This window comes from Panulirus ornatus, chromosome 61 (genome assembly GCF_036320965.1).
Source record: "Panulirus ornatus isolate Po-2019 chromosome 61, ASM3632096v1, whole genome shotgun sequence".
Lineage (NCBI taxonomy): Eukaryota > Metazoa > Arthropoda > Malacostraca > Decapoda > Palinuridae > Panulirus > Panulirus ornatus.
The window spans coordinates 5897217-5919818 of NC_092284.1; the positions used below are offsets into that span (position 1 = coordinate 5897217).

General features: G+C 46.9%; 1 protein-coding gene across 1 annotated transcript; it reads left to right on the forward strand.

Moving 5' to 3' along the window:
- Window positions 1-2376: 2376 nt before the first annotated feature.
- LOC139767441 (glutamate receptor ionotropic, delta-2-like) lies at window positions 2377-20735 on the forward strand. Its single transcript, XM_071696823.1, has 6 exons — window positions 2377-3396; window positions 4394-4459; window positions 6461-6711; window positions 7220-7415; window positions 15859-16002; window positions 20556-20735. Exons 1-6 carry the CDS (start codon window positions 2377-2379, stop codon window positions 20733-20735), a joined length of 1857 nt encoding a protein of 618 aa, XP_071552924.1.
- Window positions 20736-22602: the final 1867 nt, after the last annotated feature.

Below are 22602 nucleotides of genomic sequence, written 5' to 3' on the forward strand. Positions count from 1 at the left end.
TTCCCAACCACAAGCCCCCCCCCGACTTCAGATGCAGGCCACAGCATCAACATTTGCATATAGATTGCTGAAGTTTATGATCTATTACCGTGACGAAAAGATGATAACAGAGAGAGAGAGAGAGAGAGAGAGAGAGAGAGAGAGAGAGAGAGAGAGAGAGAGAGAGAGGTGTGCGTGTGTGTCTGTGTGTGTGTGTAGGTCGTGTGTTGATCCCTTCACTTTGTAATGACCGTCATGAACAAGTTATCCATATTCGTCTGTGATAAGGTATGGCAAGGCGATATATATATATATATATATATATATATATATATATATATATATATATATATATATATATATATATATATATATAATTTTGGTCAGGAGGAACCAGGCGCTGCCCTTGATCTCCTGCGAATAAGGTGGTCTGAGACAATAACACAGTCCCCCCTTTTATTCAAAGATGGAAAGAGAGAGAGAGAAAGAGAGAGAGAAGAGAGAGAGAGAGAGAGAGAGAGAGAGAGAGAGAGAGAGAGAGAGAGAGAGAGAGAGAGAGATGGGGTCGGAGGATCACTCCCCTCCATCCCCCCCCCCCCCCCCCCCCCCTCGCCTTGAAGGGCGAAAGGACGGAAATAGTAAATGTATTTTAATACATATTCTTTACCAAGGGTTTTGGAAACACTTATGCTTTATATTCAAAGAGAATGCCAGCTTCAATGAATATGAAATGGAAAGTAATGAAATTGGAAAGCAGTTCCTTGATAAATTCTACTCGTCTGCATCATTCTCTCTTCACTTCATCTACCAACATTACCGTTGGAAAACTTCGTTATCTATTTATTTATTTATTATGCTTTCTCGCTGTCTCCCGCGTTCGCGAGGTAGTGCAAGGAAACAGACGAAAGAATTGCCCAACCCATCCACATACACATGTATATACATACACGTCCATACATGCACATATACATACCTATACATTTCAATGTATATATATATATATATATATATATATATATATATATATATATATATATATACACACACACACACACACACAGACATGTACATATATACACAAGTACATAATTGATACTTACTGCCTTCATTCATTCCCGTCGCCACCCCGCCACACATGGTAAACTTCGTAGTTTAGATAAAAATACAAAGTAGATAAGTTTTTTTTTGGCCGGGCTGTAGTGTTGGCATATCTTTTCCCATTGGAAGCATAGATTACCTGGTTCTCTACACAAATTGTAAGTGTTCCAATTCTGCTGTCATGAGTTTAATATATTTCCTTTTCATTATTGTACTTGATCGCCGTCTCTCGCGTCAGCGAGGTAGCGCCAGGAAACAGACGAAGAATGACCCACCACACACACGCACAGACACACACACACACACACACACACACAAACACACAAACACACACATATATATATATATATATATATATATATATATATACCTAAACGCCCATACATACACATAAACATTCATACACATATCAGCATATACACATTTACATAAACGCCTATACATACACATAAACATACATACACATATCAACATATATAAATATCATTTATACATATATACATACCTACCATTCACTAACAGTATGAAGTAAACCTCATCAACATTTCTGGCTTCTAGAATGAATAACCCTTTGAAAATTAGGAAGGGATTGTGACTGTCAAAATATAAGCGAGGCTTGAGTGCACAAGAAGTGGAAACCATCAATTCAGCCATTCGAACACCACACCCACCTACCCAACCCTCTTCCCTCCCGGGTTTCAGCGGGACAATAAGGATTCATATCCTTTATAAACAGGCGATACATCGATAAGTAATAGACGACACAACATGCCACGTAATTCATCCTCCAGCACTGACTATAGGCAGAGAATAAGCTTATTACGTATTGCCACACAACGACGACTCGTCGTTGGCTTGGCCTTCGCAGAAAAGGGGGGTTTGTGTCGATGCCATGTTGTCGCAATGATGGGACATTCTCACTTGTCATCGACTGGTCGTAACTGGAAAGCTCACGTATTCACTCGCGCGGTGTCCTCTGTGTATGTGTGTGTGTGTGTGTGTGTGTGGAGAGATATAAACCGCGTCCTTCGTCGTATAGAAGCCAACAAACGTCCATAATTCTTTGGTCAAGTGAATACGCTAATACTCGTCCAGTTCTATGAGCAGCGTCAGGCATACGCAAGGGGAAACGTATACGAGGAGGTGGGGGTCGATAACACCTTTTTGACCACCAGGGTAGGTAGACATGTTCATCGGTAGTCGCCAGCGACACTGTACATAGCAAGGACACGAACGTCTCCATACGACCCAATGAAGAGGTGGAGCACCCTTTTCCCTTTGTCTTACTTAGGTCTTGCCATGAGCCTTCCTCCCTCGCCACCGCTCCTTCCAGATGAAAAGGTGTTTGGGGATAAAATCACCATCTTATCTGAAGTGCTGATGGGCCCATTGCGAGACAGGACGACGGTGGTGGTCCACCTAGACGACGCCCTTCCATGGGTCGTCCAGGAAGCAATAATGGCCCTGGAAGCGGTGCAGGAGACGCCTCACGTGACCCTAAGTCTTGGTGTTAACCAGCCGGCCCCGCCCTTCATCCATGGTGGCTCCTTCGTCCTCCATCTGCTGCTCTTCCTCACCGACCCGACCAAGCTCCTCCAGTCGCTCTGGCCGAACTGGAGGCCTCGGTACCTCCTGCTCTTCAGCCTGGCGTCATCGAACTCCGTCGCCACCATCCTCAACCACGAAGTGTTCAGCAAGGTCTCGAAGCTGGCGTTAATGACAGAACTACCTAATGAGGTACTTGGACGACCTCGTACCATGGGGGTATATACATTCCAGCCCTTCTCGTCAAGCAAACCAAAGTTCCTTGGGGAGTGGAACCCTCTACATTACAAACAACGGAGTTGGTTGTTTACGGACCGATTTCCCTCGTTTGATGGCTATCAGTTCGAAGTGGCTTCGTGGATGAATGACCCTCCCTTCCTATATCAGAGGACCTCCTCCTCAGTCGTGTCTCGCCGTGGGGTCATGATCCACGCGGTGGCTACCCTCGCCTCAGCACTCAACTTTACGTACACCTTGGCCCTGAGACCCCCTGATATGAAGTGGGGTAGTTTGGTGAAAGGCCGTTGGAATGGCCTCCTAGGTCAGATCTTCAGGGGTGAGAAGAACTTCACCATCTCCACACTCTTCGTAAACGCTCAGCGCCAGCAGGACTTCGATGCATCTGTCTCCTTCATCACCTCGGGTTTCGGGGCCTTCCTGCAGAACCCGAGGCCTCTGCCGGAGTGGCTCAATGTTCAGAGGCCCTTCCAGCCATTCGTGTGGGCGGCTGTTACCGCCACCCTCGCTACTGCTGTGTGGATCATGACGGTCCAGGTAGGCAATCTCACACACACACACACACACACATACACACACAGCTACATGTTGGAAAGGATCACAATTGAGCGCGTGATCAACTGTATTCCTATGAGCCCAGTGGGGGAAACGAAACACGATAAGTTCCCAAGTGCACTTTCGTGTCATGATCACATCATCAGGGGAAATACAAGAGAGAAATATAACAGTCAGTTGATATACAACGAAGAGACGTAGCTGTTCCCGAGTGCACTTTTGAGTCATAATCACATCATCATCATCAGGGGAGATACAAAAAAGAAATATAACAGTTAGTTGTATATCAACCGACTGTTATATTTCTATCTTGTGCCTCCCCTGATGATGATGTGATTATTACACGAAAGTGCACTTGGGAACTTATCGTGTTTCATTCCTCCGTGGACTATAGATTTTTTCCCATTTGTTCGCCTTTTCCTGCGTCAGCGCCAGGGATAGATGAATAAGCGGCCTCATCATTTGCTCACACCGAAACCACAGCGCCTTGTACACAGTCATGCCCCACAGACCTCTCCAAGCGCGTCCCAAAAAGCTTCACACGCCCTTGTTCAGGCTCCAAGCACTTAGAACTTTTTCCATTCCATTGTTCCATCTCCATTACTGTCTCTCCCTTTTCCTTGTCCCCTTCGATTCTGACACATTCCCTCATTATCAACCTCTCCTCACTCATCCTCTCCAAACGTCCAAACCATTTCAGCATACTCTATTCACCTCTCCTTTCCAATTCATTCACCCATTGCCGTACTTTTTCATCTAGAACCCATTCCATGCAGCCACACAATACCGTCGCCAAACACACCCAGTTTTGCCCTGATAGACTATACGCTCTCTTTCCACACACTCCTCAGTGAACCCAGAGCCTTTAGCCCCTCAGCCACTTTATGGTTTAGTTTAACTTCCCTGTTTCCATTCGCTGCCATGTCCACCACTCCCTGCTCTCTAGAACACCATGGTGACATCACATACCCTATTGCAGACCCATCTTCGTCTAGAACCGCTCAAACTCCTCTCCTCTTACTCCAACACATGCACTGCTCTCCTGGTAAAAACCCAACCCTGCTTTTAGTAACTTTCCTCGCACACTGTATGTTTGAGCACCATCCACAAGGCATATCATACGCTTTCTCCATATCCACAGATGTCACATACAGATCTTAATGTTTCTTTACGTATTTCTTGAACATATTCTTCAAAGACAACACCTAAGTAACACCCTCTGCCACTCTTGAAGGCACATTGCTCCTCCCAATCAGAAATTATGTGTATTACACCACCCTATCGGTCACCAGTCTCCCATAGAACTTGACAATTGCATTCACTTTTGTCCTCTTTCCCCTTTACACAATGGCATTATACAGGCATTTTGCCAATCTTCAAGTACCTCAATAAGAACCATATATTCATTAATATTCCTAAATAACCACTTAACAACACAATCATCCACTATCTTACAAAATTTGACTGCAGTCCCATTCATCCGGCCGCCTTGCCACACTTCATCTTACGCAAAACTTTCAACACCTCTACTCTTTTCACCGAAGCACATGCCATGAATTTCTCACTTGGCATACCCACTCGATCCAGACGCCCTGCGTCTGCCAGCGTATCACCAGATACATTTATCAATCCTTCAAAGGTTTCAGTCCATCTCCTCTTCATCTCATCTCTGCCTGCAACCGCTTCTCCATTTGTCGTCATCAGTGTTCACATTCGTTCTCGTGTTTTTTCTCTCGTAAAATTAACCTTCCGAAGCATTTTCTTTTTCTTCTTCACCATTTCCGTATATAACACTGAATACCTCATATGCACCAACTGTACTCTCAGTTGCCACATTACTTAATCTTCGCATTTCAATCACCCATCACTAATACTCAATCTTTTATATCAAAATTACTGACACACACATACGCACTCAGACTTAACAACTGAGATGGCAGTACTCCAGTCAATACAATGATCATGATTTCTAACATGATCAAACAAGGCATTTGATTCTTCTCCCGTTCTTATACTGTATGTTGCTTAAGTCTAACAGAAAGATCCTTAACAGTCTGCCCGTCATAAAATCTGTTACAATTTTTACATGGTACCATATAAACTCATCCTGCGGAACTTTCTGGTGAGTTCCTGATTAAGATATTCTTCATAGTATAATTGTTGCTGAAGGCAACATTAAAGGATTTGAGCAGCATGAGAAGTAAACTCATTACTAAAAGGAGAACTAAAAGGTCCTTGGTGTCAAGGGGAGGTTTGGGTTCAACTCTGTAACATGATCTCTTTGCCAACTTTAGAGATTTATCAATGAAAAATCTAGGATACTTTAACTTGTTTCCAACAGAATATAACTTCTCAAACTACAGTCATATTATCCCAATTGGTTTGTAAATAAAGCTTACTGGAAAGTTAGAACGACATTTTATGCTTCTAGTCACAAAAATGTGACAACCAAGGATGTGTAAGTGTTTAGTGCTGCCCTATTTTCCCAACATAGCTAATTTAAGACATGTTCTAAACAACAATGCTTGTAATGTTGTTTTCCAGTACAACAACACCATCAGTAAGACCTTAATAAGTAGTAGGCCAAATCATGAAACAATTGGGAGTGTTCTCTTAGGTCAAATTATGCCACAATTGGGAGTGTTCTGTTTGGCCAAATTATGCCACAATTGGGAGTGTTAGGCCAAATTATGCCACAATTGGGAGTCTTCTGTTAGGCCAAATCAAGCCACAATTGGCAGTTTTCAATTAGGCCAAATCATGCCACAATTGGGAGTGTTAGGCCAAATTATCCCACAATTGGGAGTCTTCTGTTAGGCCAAATCATACCACAATTGTGAATGTTCTGTTAGGCCAAATCATGCCACAATTGGCAGTTTTCTATTAGGCCAAATCATGCCACAATTGGGAGTGTTAGGCCAAATTATGCCACAATTGGGAGTCTTCCGTTAGGCCAAATCATACCACAACTGGGAGTGTTGTGTTGAGCCAAATCTTCTGTTCATTACAAGTGTTGATGGCACAGCTCTTCCTCCTCCTTCCTCAGGAACGGGTGTGTGGACAGCCGTTCGTGGGTGGAGGGGTCTCCACCTGGCTGTATCTACAGCGTGGAATGTTTGGCCAAGGTGTGCCAACCATCCCCCAGGCGATGTGGCAGAGGATGTTCATAGGAGTCTGGTACCTCTACTGTCTCCTTGTCAGCATCTACTACACCAGCAACCTCATAGCCATCTTCACCAACCCTGCTTATCCACAGCACATCCACACCCTCCAACAGCTGGCTGACAGTGATTACAGGTACAGTATCTACCATCCACACCCTCCAACAGCTGGCTGACAGTGATTACAGGTACAGCATCTACCATCCACACCCTCCAGTAGCTGGCTGACAGTGATTACAGGTACAGTATCTACCATCCACACCCTCCAGCAGTTGGCTGACAGTGATTACAGGTACAATATCTACCATCCACACCCTCCAACAGCTGGCTGACAGTGATTACAGGTACAGTATCTACCATCCACACCCTCCAACAGCTGGCTGACAGTGATTACAGGTACAGTATCTACCATCCACACCCTCCAACAGCTGGCTGACAGTGATTACAGGTACAGTATCTACCATCCACACCCTCCAACAGCTAGCTGATGGTAATTATAGTGTACACATGACGTGTGTTAGGCAAACATCTCATTCCAGAGCAGCATCAGATGTGACGAGAGTAGATTTCCAAACTTGGCGAATGAGCCAAGGCAGTCTAATGATGATGCTGGCTGATATTAGAGTGTGACTTCTCCTCCACAGATTGGCCAAGCTGGACAATGGCGATTTGCTGTTGCTCACTTTGAGAGAATCAAGGGACGACATCTACCAGAAGTTGGAGAGGAAGTTGGACGTCTTTCCAGAAGACGACGATGCTGTAGCTTCCATGTTGGATGGGACACACGCCTTTGTCCATGGGGCGATAAATGGATACATTCGTCTCGGAGTGAGGTACAAGGTATGTCTTGATGTCAGTTCATGGAATGGTTGTAGAGGCCTTTTTGGGGACAAGTGGAAACGATACTGGGGTTGGGGGTAGAGAAGTGGTGAGAGTAAGTAAGCTTGGCAAAGACGCTTCTAGGAAGAGGTATATCATGGAGAGATTAAGTGCAGAATGGAAAATGGTGAGTGTAAGTGGGCCTGGTTATGATAAAGTTTCTCAGGTTTTCTTGGCGCTTCCTTACTAATGCAGCAAACGGCGAACTCGTGTGGCGGGGTAGCGACAGGAATGGATGAAGGCGAGCAAGTATGAATATGTACATGTGTATATGTCTGTGGTAAACAACATATATGTGTATATGTCTGTGGTAAACAACGTAACCCTGATCAAGCGCTTTGTAAATAACTGAACCCTGATCAAGCGGGTGGTAAACAACGTAACCCTGATCAAGCGGGTGGTAAACAACGTAACCCTGATCAAGCGGGTGGTAAACAACGCAACCCTGATCAAACGGGTGGTAAACAACGCAACCCTGATCAAGCGGGTGGTAAACAACGCAACCCTGATCAAGTGGGTGGTAAACAACGTAACCCTAATCAAGCGGGTGGTAAACAACGTAACCCTGATCAAGCGGGTGGTAAACAACGTAACCCTGATCAAGTGGGTGATAAACAACGTAACCCTGATCAAGCGGGTGGTAAACAACGTAACCCTGATCAAGCGGGTGGTAAACAACGTAACCCTGATCAAGCGGGTGGTAAACAACGTAACCCTGATCAAGCGGGTGGTAAACAACGTAACCCTGATCAAGCGGGTGGTAAACAACGTAACCCTGATCAAGCGGGTGGTAAACAACGTAACCCTGATCAAGTGGGTGATAAACAACGTAACCCTGATCAAGTGGGTGGTAAACAACGTAACCCTGATCAAGCGGGTAGTAAACAACGTAACCCTGATCAAGTGGGTGGTAAACAACGTAACCCTGATCAAGCGGGTAGTAAACAACGTAACCCTGATCAAGTGGGTGGTAAACAACGTAACCCTGATCAAGTGGGTGGTAAACAACGCAACCCTGATCAAGTGGGTGGTAAACAACGTAACCCTGATCAAGCGGGTAGTAAACAACGTAACCCTGATCAAGCGGGTGGTAAACAACGTAACCCTGATCAAGTGGGTGATAAACAACGTAACCCTGATCAAGCGGGTGGTAAACAACGTAACCCTGATCAAGTGGGTGGTAAACAACGTAACCCTGATCAAGCGGGTGGTAAACAACGTAACCCTGATCAAGCGGGTGGTAAACAACGTAACCCTGATCAAGCGGGTGGTAAACAACGTAACCCTGATCAAGCGGGTGGTAAACAACGTAACCCTGATCAAGTGGGTGATAAACAACGTAACCCTGATCAAGTGGGTGGTAAACAACGTAACCCTGATCAAGTGGGTGGTAAACAACGTAACCCTGATCAAGTGGGTGATAAACAACGTAACCCTGATCAAGCGGGTGGTAAACAACGTAACCCTGATCAAGTGGGTGGTAAACAACGTAACCCTGATCAAGCGGGTGGTAAACAACGTAACCCTGATCAAGCGGGTGGTAAACAACGTAACCCTGATCAAGCGGGTGGTAAACAACGTAACCCTGATCAAGCGGGTGGTAAACAACGTAACCCTGATCAAGTGGGTGATAAACAACGTAACCCTGATCAAGCGGGTGGTAAACAACGTAACCCTGATCAAGTGGTTGGTAAACAACGTAACCCTGATCAAGCGGGTGGTAAACAACGCAACCCTGATCAAACGGGTGGTAAACAACGCAACCCTGATCAAACGGGTGGTAAACGCTTGCGTGTCTTGATTTCCAGCGCTGACGTGTTAAACTAGGCTGTTTACCGACACAGAATTCAGTTTGCCGCTTGGGAGCCTAGTGTACCACACACGTGAGGGTGTATACCCCACGTCTGTACCACACACGTGAGGGTGTATACCCACGTCTGTACCACACACGTGAGGGTGTATACCCACGTCTGTACCACACACGTGAGGGTGTATACCCACGTCTGTACCACACACGTGAGGGTGTATACCCACGTCTGTACCACACACGTGAGGGTGTATACCCACGTCTGTACCACACACGTGAGGGTGTATACCCACGTCTGTACCACACACGTGAGGGTGTATACCCACGTCTGTACCACACACGTGAGTGTGTATACCCACGTCTGTACCACATACGTGAGTGTGTATACCCACGCCTGTACCACACACGTGAGGGTGTATACCCCACGTCTGTACCACACACGTGAGGGTGTATACCCACGTCTGTACCACACACGTGAGGGTGTATACCCACGTCTGTATCACACACGTGAGGCTTGCTCTACACACGTCTGTACCACACACGTGAGGGTGTATACCCCACGTCTGTACCACACACGTGAGTGTGTATACCCCACGTCTGTACCACACACGTGAGAGTGTATACCCACGTCTGTATCACACACGTGAGGCTTGCTCTACACACGTCTGTACCACACACGTGAGGGTGTATACCCACGTCTGTACCACACACGTGAGGGTGTATACCCACGTCTGTACCACACACGTGAGGGTGTATACCCACGTCTGTACCACACACGTGAGGGTGTATACCCACGTCTGTACCACACACGTGAGGGTGTATACCCACGTCTGTACCACACACGTGAGTGTGTATACCCACGTCTGTACCACATACGTGAGTGTGTATACCCACGCCTGTACCACACACGTGAGAGTGTATACCCCACGCCTGTACCACACACGTGAGGGTGTATACCCACGTCTGTATCACACACGTGAGGGTGTATACCCCACGTCTGTACCACACACGTGAGGGTGTATACCCCACGTCTGTATCACACACGTGAGGGTGTATACCCCACGTCTGTACCACACACGTGAGTGTGTATACCCCACGTCTGTACCACACACGTGAGGCTTGCTCTACACACGTCTGTACCACACACGTGAGGGTGTATACTCACGTCTGTACCACACACGTGAGAGTGTATACCCCACGTCTGTATCACACACGTGAGAGTGTATACCCCACGTCTGTATCACACACGTGAGGGTGTATACCCACGCCTGTACCACACACGTGAGGGTGTATACCCCACGTCTGTACCACACACGTGAGGGTGTATACCCCACGTCTGTATCACACACGTGAGGGTGTATACCCTACGTCTGTACCACACACGTGAGGGTGTATACCCCACGTCTGTACCACATACGTGAGTGTGTATACCCCACGTCTGTACCACATACGTGAGTGTGTATACCCCACGTCTGTACCACACACGTGAGGGTGTATACCCCACGTCTGTACCACACACGTGAGGGTGTATACCCCACGTCTGTACCACACACGTGAGTGTGTATACCCCACGTCTGTACCACACACGTGAGTGTGTATACCCACGTCTGTACCACATACGTGAGGGTGTATACCCCACGTCTGTATCACACACGTAAGGGTGTATACCCCACGTCTGTACCACACACGTGAGGGTGTATACCCCACGTCTGTACCACACACGTGAGAGTGTATACCCCACGTCTGTACCACATACGTGAGGGTGTATACCCCACGTCTGTACCACACACGTGAGTGTGTATACCCCACGTCTGTACCACATACGTGAGGGTGTATACCCCACGTCTGTACCACACACGTGAGGGTGTATACCCCACGTCTGTACCACATACGTGAGGGGTGTATACCCCACGTCTGTATCACACACGTGAGGGTGTATACCCCACGTCTGTACCACACACGTGAGGGTGTATACCCCACGTCTGTACCACACACGTGAGGGTGTATACCCCACGTCTGTACCACACACGTGAGGGTGTATACCCCACGTCTGTACCACATACGTGAGTGTGTATACCCCACGTCTGTACCACACACGTGAGGGTGTATACCCACGTCTCTACCACATACGTGAGGGCTCTGGAATGGTCAATTTATGTTGTGCATTTATTCCCTGATTTTGTATATCTGTGTATCATAGGACGTGGCTTATACGTCATCGACAAATGTGGAAAAGAGACTCGGACCCAAGATTGATCCCTGTGGCACATCACTTCTCACGTCTAACCATCCTTTGTTTACATTCAATCAACCAATTTTCTAATCAACGAAGCACAACTCCATTGGCAGATATGAATCAACTCTACCTCGTAATCTTAACCCAAAATGTGTTTTTTCTTTTTTCTCGAACATCATCCATCTATCGTGATATGAACTGTGGAGACATGATAGATATTGAAAATTGCGTTGAGAATCATTTTAGCCCCCCACACTCGCCAGTGAGCATCACCAGATAAATCTAGTCATGGTTTCCTCCCTTGTATTTATGATAGGAAAATAACCTGAAACATAGTACGTAAACACCCGTATGTCTATTTCGAACTCCTCTCGATCAAGTGAACGTCAATTTTGGAACTCGGTTCCCAGGAATACACGGGTCATTTTCATACCTGCTCTCTGCCTAGAGTCCTTGTCTTCGACATCACAAAATATAAGTTTGACATCTGACTGGGTTCTTAATGCCGAAAGCGGTTGGGGCCTTCCACCCTAGACCCACTGACCCATATACTCCTCTTACACCATTTTTTTTTTATTTTATTATACTTTGTCGCCGTCTTCTGCGTTAACGAGGTAGCGCAAGGAAACAGACGAAAGAATGGCCCAACCCCACCCACATACACATGGACATACATACACGTCCACACACGCACATATACATACCTATACATCTCAATGTATACATATATATATTTACACACACACACAGACATATACATATAAACACATGTACATTATTCATACTGTCTGCCCTTATTCATTCCCATCGCCACCCCAACACGCATGAAATAACAACCCCCTCCCCCCGCATGTACGCGAGGTAGCGCTAGGAAAAGACAACAAAGGCCACATTCGTTCACACTCAGTCTCTACCTGTCATGTAATAATGCACCGAAACCACAGCTCCCTTTCCACCATATACTCCAAAATCCTTCTCACACTACACGTCACACACACTCTCCACTCGATTGCTTTATCATAATAGATTTCGTTTATCCCTAGGTAGGATAAATGAGTAAGTGAATTCCCTACACATCTCGTTTTTATGTGTCCTCCAAAAAGGGTCGGATTATCGAGCCCCAAAGCCTTCGATTCCTTTATCATAATAGATTTCGTTCATCCCTAGGTAGGATAAATAAGTGAATTCTCTATACATCGCCTCTTTATACGACCCCCAAAAGGATTTATTGGGCCCACGAACCCCTTTTCCCTACCTCGAGTGATCACCAGTTCCTTTTCCTTCCCTCCCAAAAAAAGATATAAGGGCGGAGGGAATGGACTTCGGGTGATGTGTCGCATTGAAGGTATAGGTTCAAGTGGCTTGGCCCGAAAAAAAAAAGGGGAGATGGATGGCGCGAGGATCAAGAAGGAGGAAAGAAGAAATATGGGTTATGTTTTGATGAGAGGAAAGCATGTCTGTTCCACCACACACACACACACACACACACACACACACACACACACACACACACACACACACACACACACACACACACACACACACACACTGGGTTAGGCTACGTCTGTACCACACACGTGAGGGTGTATACTCACGTCTGTACCACACACGTGAGGGTGTATACCCACGTCTGTAGAACACACGTGAGGGTGTATACCCACGTCTGTACCACACACGTGAGGGTGTATACTCACGTCTGTACCACGCACGTGAGGGTGTATACCCACGTCTCTACCACCTACATGAGGGCTGGTCTACCCACGTCTCTACCACCTACATGAGGGCTGGTCTACCCACGTTTGTACCACACACGTGAGGGTGTATACCCACGTCTGTACCACACACATGAGGGCTGCTCTACACACGTCTGTACCACACACGTGAGGGCTGGTCAACCCACGTCTGTACCACACACGTGAGGGCTGGTCAACCCACGTCTTAAAGCAGCTGGAACACCACCTTTGTGCTCTTCCTTGACAGCCAGCTGCGTGGCTACGTCTCTCTCACACACTGGGAACCAACTGGGACAAATGGGTCCCTAGATCCCATCCCACGTGTGTCCCAACCACCTCTGGTGTGCCTTAAATGTCGTCCCAACGCATTAATCACCTTCTGATCCGTGAATTGCGTAGTTATGCTCTGCCTCAGCCAGTCACCTGGCTCCTCTCTACCCATCGTTGAGTCATTCATTGCTGGGGTCTTAAAGATCATCTATCTATTTATTTATCTTTTTGTCTATCTATCTATGTATTTATCTATCGATGTATATTTTTGGTGTTATTTGACTTGATCAACGTTTCACCTCGCGCACATGAGGGGGGAAGGGGTTGTTATTTCATGTGTGGCGAGGTGGCGACGGGAATGAATAAGGGCAGACAGTATGAATTATGTACATGTATATATTTGTATATGTCTATGTGAGTATATATATGTATACGTTGAGATGTATAGGTATGTATATGTTCGTGTGTGGACGTGTGTGTATATACATGTGTATGTGGGTGGGTTGGGCCATTCTTTCGTCTGTTTCCTTGCGCTACCTCGCTAACGCGGGAAACAGCGACAAAGTATAATAAATGAATGATATATATATATATATATATATATATATATATATATATATATATATATATATATATATATATATATATATATATATACTTGCTCGCCTTCATTCATTCCAGGAGCCACCACACAGCACTGGAAACGATATTGTGATATTGTAGTTGATGTGTGCGTATCTGTGTGTGTGTGTGTGTGTGTGTGTGTGTGTGTGTGTGTGTGTGTGTGTGTGTGTGTATCTCAAGATATATTTGGGTGATATAGTATACATTCATTTTCCTAATATCCATTTGTTATCCTGTTACCCAACTCTGCCAATCTTAAGGGGATTTGAATTTATAGTTTGGAGTCAGTGGAGTTTATAGTTTGGAGTCAGTGGAATTTATAGTTTGGAGTCAGTGGAGTTTATAGTTTGGAGTCAGTGAGTGGGATTGGAGTCAGTGGGATTTATAGTTTGGAGTCAGTGGAATTTATAGTTTGGAGTCAGTGGAGTTTATAGTTTGGAGTCAGTGGAATTTATAGTTTGGAGTCAGTGGAGTTTATAGTTTGGAGTCAGTGAGTGGGATTGGAGTCAGTGGGATTTATAGTTTGGAGTCAGTGAGTGGGATTGAACTCTGTGGGATTTATAGTTTAGAGTCAGTAGAATTTATAGTCTGGAGTCAGTGGGATTCATAGTTTGACCACAGCTCTGTATCATATCTTGCCAGGTCTTCAGTGGGATGTATAGTTTGACCACAGCTCTGTATCATATCTTGCCAGGTCTTCAGTGGGATGTATAGTTTGACCACAGCTCTGTATCATATCTTGCCAGGTCTTCAGTGGGATTTATAGTTTGACCACAGCTCTGTATCATATCTTGCCAGGTCTTCAGTGGGATGTATAGTTTGACCACAGCTCTGTATCATATCTTGCCAGGTCTTCAGTGGGATGTATAGTTTGACCACAGCTCTGTATCATATCTTGCCAGGTCTTTAGTGGGATGTATAGTTTGACCACAGCTCTGTATCATATCTTGCCAGGTCTTCAGTGGGATTTATAGTTTGACCACAGCTCTGTATCATATCTTGCCAGGTCTTCAGTGGGATTTATAGTTTGACCACAGCTCTGTATCATATCTTGCCAGGTCTTCAGTGGGATGTATAGTTTGACCACAGCTCTGTATCATATCTTGCCAGGTCTTCAGTGGGATGTATAGTTTGACCACAGATCTGTATCATATCTTGCCAGGTCTTCAGTGGGATGTATAGTTTGACCACAGCTCTGTATCATATCTTGCCAGGTCTTCAGTGGGATGTATAGTTTGACCACAGCTCTGTATCATATCTTGCCAGGTCTTCAGTGGGATTTATAGTTTGACCACAGCTCTGTATCATATCTTGCCAGGTCTTCAGTGGGATGTATAGTTTGACCACAGCTCTGTATCATATCTTGCCAGGTCTTCAGTGGGATGTATAGTTTGACCACAGCTCTGTATCATATCTTGCCAGGTCTTCAGTGGGATGTATAGTTTGACCACAGCTCTGTATCATATCTTGCCAGGTCTTCAGTGGGATGTATAGTTTGACCACAGCTCTGTATCATATCTTGCCAGGTCTTCAGTGGGATGTATAGTTTGACCACAGCTCTGTATCATATCTTGCCAGGTCTTCAGTGGGATGTATAGTTTGACCACAGCTCTGTATCATATCTTGCCAGGTCTTCAGTGGGATGTATAGTTTGACCACAGCTCTGTATCATATCTTGCCAGGTCTTCAGTGGGATGTATAGTTTGACCACAGCTCTGTATCATATCTTGCCAGGTCTTCAACTTCTACGAGGTTGGGGAGCGTATGTTACCTGGTTATTTATCCTGGTATTTCCCCAAGTATGTCCCATGGAAGTACAAGTTTGACCAGGGGATCCAAGCCGTGCTGGAGGCTGGCCTGTTTGAACACTGGCTCAAGGTGAGGTTAGGTGAGGTTAGGTTAAGTTAGGTTAGGTTAGGTTAAGTTAGGCTAGGTTAGGTTAAGTTAGGTTTGAACACTGGCTCAAGGTGAGGTGAGGTTAGGTTAGGTTAAGTTAGGTTAGGTTAGGTTAGGTTAGGTTTGAACACTGGCTCAAGGTGAGGTGAGGTTAGGTGAGGTTAGGTTAGGTTAAGTTAGGTTAGGTTAGGTTTGAACACTGGCTCAATGTAAGGTGAGGTGAGGTTAGGTTAGGTTAGGTTATGTTTGAACACTGGCTCAATGTAAGGTGAGGTGAGGCAAAATCTCTCTCTTGACGTATTCATGATTGAGGTGCATTTGTAAGTGAGGTAGTTATGAGTAAGGCACTGTTGAGAGGCACTCTGATTAGGGAGGAGGGGGGGTTGCTGAAGATGAGGCACTTATGAGTGAGGCACTCAGTGAGGTACTTAAGATTGAGGCATTTATGAGTGAGGTACTCTGTGAGAGGCACTCAGGTGGGGTCCTCAAGATGAGGCACTTATGAGTGAGGCACTCAGTGAGTTACTTAAGATTGAGGCATTTATGAGTGAGGTACTCTATGAGAGGCACTCAGGTGGGGTCCTCAAGATGAGGCACTTGTGAGTGAGGCACTCAGTGAGGTACTCAAGATTAAGTGTGACCAAACCATTTCAAAACACCCTCTTCTGCTCTCTCAACCAAACTCTTTTTCACTCCATCTTTCCACCTCCAATTTGGTCTCCCTCTTCTCCTCGTTCCCTCCACCTCCGACACATATATCCTCTTGGTCAATCTTTCCTCACTCATTCTCTCCATGTGACCAAACCATTTCAAAACACCCTCTTCTGCTCTCTCAACCAAACTCTTTTTCACTCCATCTTTCCACCTCCAATTTGGTCTCCCTCTTCTCCTCGTTCCCTCCACCTCCGACACATATATCCTCTTGGTCAATCTTTCCTCACTCATTCTCTCCATGTGCCCAAACCATTTCAAAACACCCTCTTCTGCTCTCTCAACCACGCTCTTTTTATTACCACACATCTCTCTTACCCTTTCATTACTTACTCGATCAAACCACCTCACACCACACATTGTCCTCAAACATCTCATTTCCAGCACATCCATCCTCCTGCGCACAACTCTATCCATAGCCCACGCCTCGCAACCATATAACATTGTTGGAACCACTATTCCTTCAAACATACCCATTTTTGCTTTCCGAGATAACGTTCTCGACTTCCACACATTCTTCAACGCTCCCAGAGCTTTCACCCCCTCCCCCACCCTATGATTCACTTCCGCTTCCATGGTTCCATCCGCTGTCAAATCCACTCCCAGGTACCTAAACACTTCACTTCCTCCAGTTTTTCTCCATTCAAACTTACCTCCCAGTTGACTTGTCCTTCAACCCTACTGTACATAATAACCTTGCTCTTATTCACATTTACTCTCAGCTTTCTTCTTTCACACACTTTACCAAACTCAGTCACCAGCTTCTGCAGTTTCTCACACGAATCAGCCACCAGCACTGTATCATCAGCGAACAACAACTGACTCACTTCCCAAGCTCTCTCATCCACAACAGACTGCATACTTGCCCCTTTTCCAAACCTCTTGCATTCACCTCCCTAACAACCCTATCCATAAACAAATTAAACAACCATGAGACATCACACACCGCTGCCGCAAACCAACATTCACTGAGAACCAATCACTTTCCTCTCTTCCTACACGTACACATGCCTTACATCCTCGATAAAAACTTTTCACTGCTTCTAACAACTTGCCTCCCACACCATATATTCTTAATACCTTCCACATAGCATCTCTATCAACTCTATCATATGCCTTCTCCAGATCCATAAATGCTACATACAAATCCATTTGCTTGTCTAAGTATTTCTCACATACATTCTACAAAGCAGACACCTGATCTACACATCCTCTACCACTTCTGAAACCACACTGCTCTTCACCCTCTCAATCAATGCCCTCCCATATGATTTTCCAGGAATACTCAACAAACTTATACCTCTGTAATTTGAGCACTCACTCTTATCCCCTTTGCCTTTGTACAATGGCACTATGCAAGCATTCTGCCAATCCTCAGGCACCTCACCCTGAATCATACATACATTAAATAACCTTACCAACCAGTGAATAATACAGTCACCCCCTTTTTTAATAATTTCCATTGCGATACCTTCCAAACCCACTGCTTTGCCGGCTTTCATCTTCCGCAAAGCTTTTTCTACCTCTTCGCTGTTGACCAAATCATTCTCCCTAACCCTCTCACTTTGCACACCACCTCGACCAAAACACCCTATATCTGCCACTCTATCGTCAAACGCATTCAACAAACCTTCAAAATACTCACTCCATCCCCTCACATCACCACTACTTGTTATCACCTCCCCATTAGCCCCCTTCACTGAAGTTCCCATTTGCTCCCTTGTCTTACGCACTTTATTTACCTCCTTCCAGAACATCTTTTCATTCTCCCTAAGATTTAATGATACTCTCTCACCCCAACTCTCATTTGCCCTCTTTTTCACCTCTTGCACCTTTCTCTTGACCTCCTTCCTCTTTCTTTTATACATCTCCCACTCATTTGCATTATTTCCTTGCAAAAATCGTCCAAATGCCTCTCTCTTCTCTTTCACTAATAATCTTACTTCTTCATCCCACCACTCACTACCCTTTCTAATCTGCCCACCTCCCACGCTTCTCATGGCACAAGCATCTTTTGCGCAAGCCATCAGTGCTTCCTTAAATACATCCCACTCCTCCCCCACTCCCTCTACGTCCTTTGTTCTCACCTTTTTCCATTCTGTACTCATTCTCTCCTGGTGCTTCCTCACACAAGTCTCCTTCCCAAGCTCACTTACTCTCACCACTTTCTTCACCCAACATTCTCTCTTCTTTTCTGAAAACCTCTACAAATCTTCACCTTCGCCTCCACAAGATAATGACCAGACATCCCTCCAGTTGCACTTCTCAGCACATTAGCATCCAAAAGTCTCTCTTTCGCGCGCCTATCAATTAACACGTAATCCAATAACGCTCTCTGGCCATCTCTCCTACTTACATACGTATACTTTTTAAACCAGGTATTCCCAATCATCAGTCCTTTTTCAGCACATAAATCTACAAGCTCTTCACCTTTTCCATTTACAACACTGAACACCCCATGTACACCAGTTATTCCCTCAACTGCCACATTACTCACCTTTGCATTCAAATTCATATATATATATATATATATATATATATATATATATATATATATATATATATATATATATATATATATATATCTTTATTTTTAAGAATTTTGCAGCTCTGCAGATGTCTTCATAGTGATAGAGAACCCCCTTCCCCCCCTTTTTTTTCTATTCCAGTCCATACTTTCTCATAAGATTTCCGCGTCAGTGTCATACCACAACAATATTGTATTCATTTCTCATCTTTTTTTCCCTCCGTTGAGCCAGGGGGAGAGGTGGATGGTGAGTCAGAGGGAGAGATGAGTGGTGAGCCAGAGGGAGAGGCGGATGGTGAGCCAGAGGGAGAGGTGGATGGTGAGCCAGAGAGAGAGGCGGATGGTGACCCAGAGGGAGAGATGGGTGGTCGAGCCAGAGGGAGAGGTGGGTGGTGAGCCAGGAGAGGTGGGTGGTGAGCCAGAGGGAGTGATGGATGGTGAGCCAGAGGGAGAGGTGGGTGGTGAGTTAGAGGGAGAAGTGGGGTGGTGAGCCAGAGGGAGGGGTAGGTGATGAGCCAGAGGGAGAGGCGGATGGTGAGCCAGAGGGAGAGGTGGGTGGTGAGCCAGAGGGAGAGGTGGGTGGTGAGCCAGAGGGAGAGGTGGATGGAGAACCTGAGGGAGAGGTGGATGGAGAGCCAGAGAGGAGAAGCGGGGTGGTGAGCCAGAGGGAGAAGTGGGGTGGTGAGCCAGAGGGCGAGGTGGGTGGTAAGGCAGAGGGAGAGGTGGGCATAAATGAATAAAGGTATGTGGATAATCAGAAGAGACTCCCAGTCCATTCCCTTTATAGCTAATATCCTTATTTACCAGTTATCATTGTCTGTTTCGTCTTCCCTGACAGACTTGGATGTCTTTTAAATCATGAGGGCCAAATCCCATGAGATCCATGAGTTAAACTCACACTTCTCATTAACCAAAAGAGTCCAATTAAGCAAAAGAGTCCAATTTGAATTAAGGAGGGTGAACTGGCCCCCTCCTCATGCACCTTTCCCTGACAGACATGGGTGTCTTATACCTCATGAGGGCCAATAAACTCACACTTCTCATTAAAACCAAGAGTCCAATTAACCAAAAGGGTCCAATTTGAATTAAGGAGGGTGAACTGGCCCTTCTCATACACCTTTCCCAGACAGACATGGGTGTCTTATACCTCATTAGGTCCAAGAAACTCAGACTTCTCATTAAAAGCAAAAGAGTCCAAAGTTCGAATTATAAACCTAGCCCACGTCGCTCCCCCTATACCATTGTGTATCTCAATGGCTGCTCCAGGATGATATGGTATCATTTTCCGCCCCTGAAGGTGGAGATGGACGACCTCTTGGGGCGACGAGGTGACCAGCACCTGATGGGAGAGCAGACCACCATGGTCCTCACCCTTCAGCACCTCCAGGGTCTCTTCTACATCCTCATCCTCGCCTGGGTCGCCAGCGTCGCCGTGTTCCTCCTGGAGCTGCTCAGGCCCCGCTGCTCTCACCGCTAAGAGCAAGGCATTGCTGGAGCTGCTCAGGCACCGCTGCTCTCACCGCTAAGAGCCAGACACTGCTGGAGCTGCTCAGGCACCGCTGCTCTCACCGCTAAGAGCAAGGCATTGCTGGAGCTGCTCAGGCCCCGCTGCTCTCACCGCTAAGAGCCAGGCACTGCTGGAGCTGCTCAGGCCCCGCTGCTCTCACCGCTAAGAGCCAGGCACTGCTGGAGCTGCTCAGGCCCCGCTGCTCTCACCGCTAAGAGCCAGGCACTGCTGGAGCTGCTCAGGCACCGCTGCTCTCACCGCTAAGAGCCAGGCACTGCTGGAGCTGCTCAGGCACCGCTGCTCTCACCGCTAAGAGCCAGGCACTGCTGGAGCTGCTCAGGCACCGCTGCTCTCACCGCTAAGAGCCAGGCACTGCTGGAGTTGCTCAGGCACTGCTGGAGCTGCTCAGGCACTGCTGCTCTCGCCGCTATGAGCCAGGCACTGCTGAAGCTGCTCAGGCACCGCTGCTCTCACGGCTAAGAGCCAGGCACTGCTGGAGCTGCTCAGGCACTGCTGCTCTCACCGCTAAGAGCCAGGCACTGCTGGAGCTGCTCAGGCCCCGCTGCTCTCACCGCTAAGAGCCAGGCACTGCTGGAGCTGCTCAGGCACTGCTGCTCTCACCGCTAAGAGCCAGGCACTGCTGGAGCTGCTCAGGCACCGCTGCTCTCACCGCTAAGAGCCAGGCACTGCTGGAGCTGCTCAGGCACCGCTGCTCTCACCGCTAAGAGCCAGGCACTGCTGGAGCTGCTCAGGCACCGCTGCTCTCACCGCTAAGAGCCAGGCACTGCTGGAGCTGCTCAGGCACTGCTGCTCTCACCGCTAAGAGCCAGGCACTGCTGGAGCTGCTCAGGCACTGCTGCTCTCACCGCTAAGAGCCAGGCACTGCTGGAGCTGCTCAGGCACTGCTGCTCTCGCCGCTAAGAGCCAGGCACTGCTGGAGCTGCTCAGGCCCCGCTGCTCTCACCGCTAAGAGCCAGGCACTGCTGGAGTTGCTCAGGCACTGCTGCTCTCACCGCTAAGAGCCAGGCACTGCTGGAGGTGCTCAGGTACTGCTGCCCTCGCCGCTAAGAGCCAGGCACTGCTGGAGCTGCTCAGGCACCGCTAAGAGCCAGGCACTGCTGGAGCTGCTCAGGCATCACTGCTGTTTTCACCGCTCGGAGCCAAGCACTGCCCAGGTGCCACATTGTACATTTTCTATCGGTTGCCCCAACACTGGCAGTGTAGCAGTGACCTCTGTTGACCTCTGTTGACCTCTGTTGTGACCTCTATTGACCTCGTTTGACCTATTGACCTCTGTTGACCCCTGTTGACCTCGTGCTGGTGGTGGTTGGGTATTAGCATCCAGTGTAGGACACAGCTTTGACCTCGGTTGACCTCGGTTGACCTCTGCTGACCTCTGTTGACCTCTGTTGACCCCTGTTGACCCTTGTTGACCTCTGTTGACCTCTGTTCACCCTTGTTGACCTCTGTTGAATTGTGTTGATCCCTGTTGAACCTTATTGACCTCTTTTGACCCCTGTTGACCCCTGTTGACCTCTGTTGACCCCTGTTGACCCCTGTTGATCCATGTTGACCCTTGCTGACCTTTGTTGACCTCTGTTGACCTCCTGCTGGTGGTGGTTGAGTATTAGCATACAGTCTAGGGCAGAGCTTTGACCTCTGTTGACCTCTGTTGACCCCTGTTGACCGTTGTTGACCTCTGTTGACCCCTGTTGACCCTTGTTGACCTCTGTTAACCCTTGCTGACCCATGTTGACTCTTGCTGACCTCTGTTGACCCCTGTTGACCCTTGTTGACCTCTGTTGACCTCTGTTGACCCCTGTTGACCTCGTGCTGG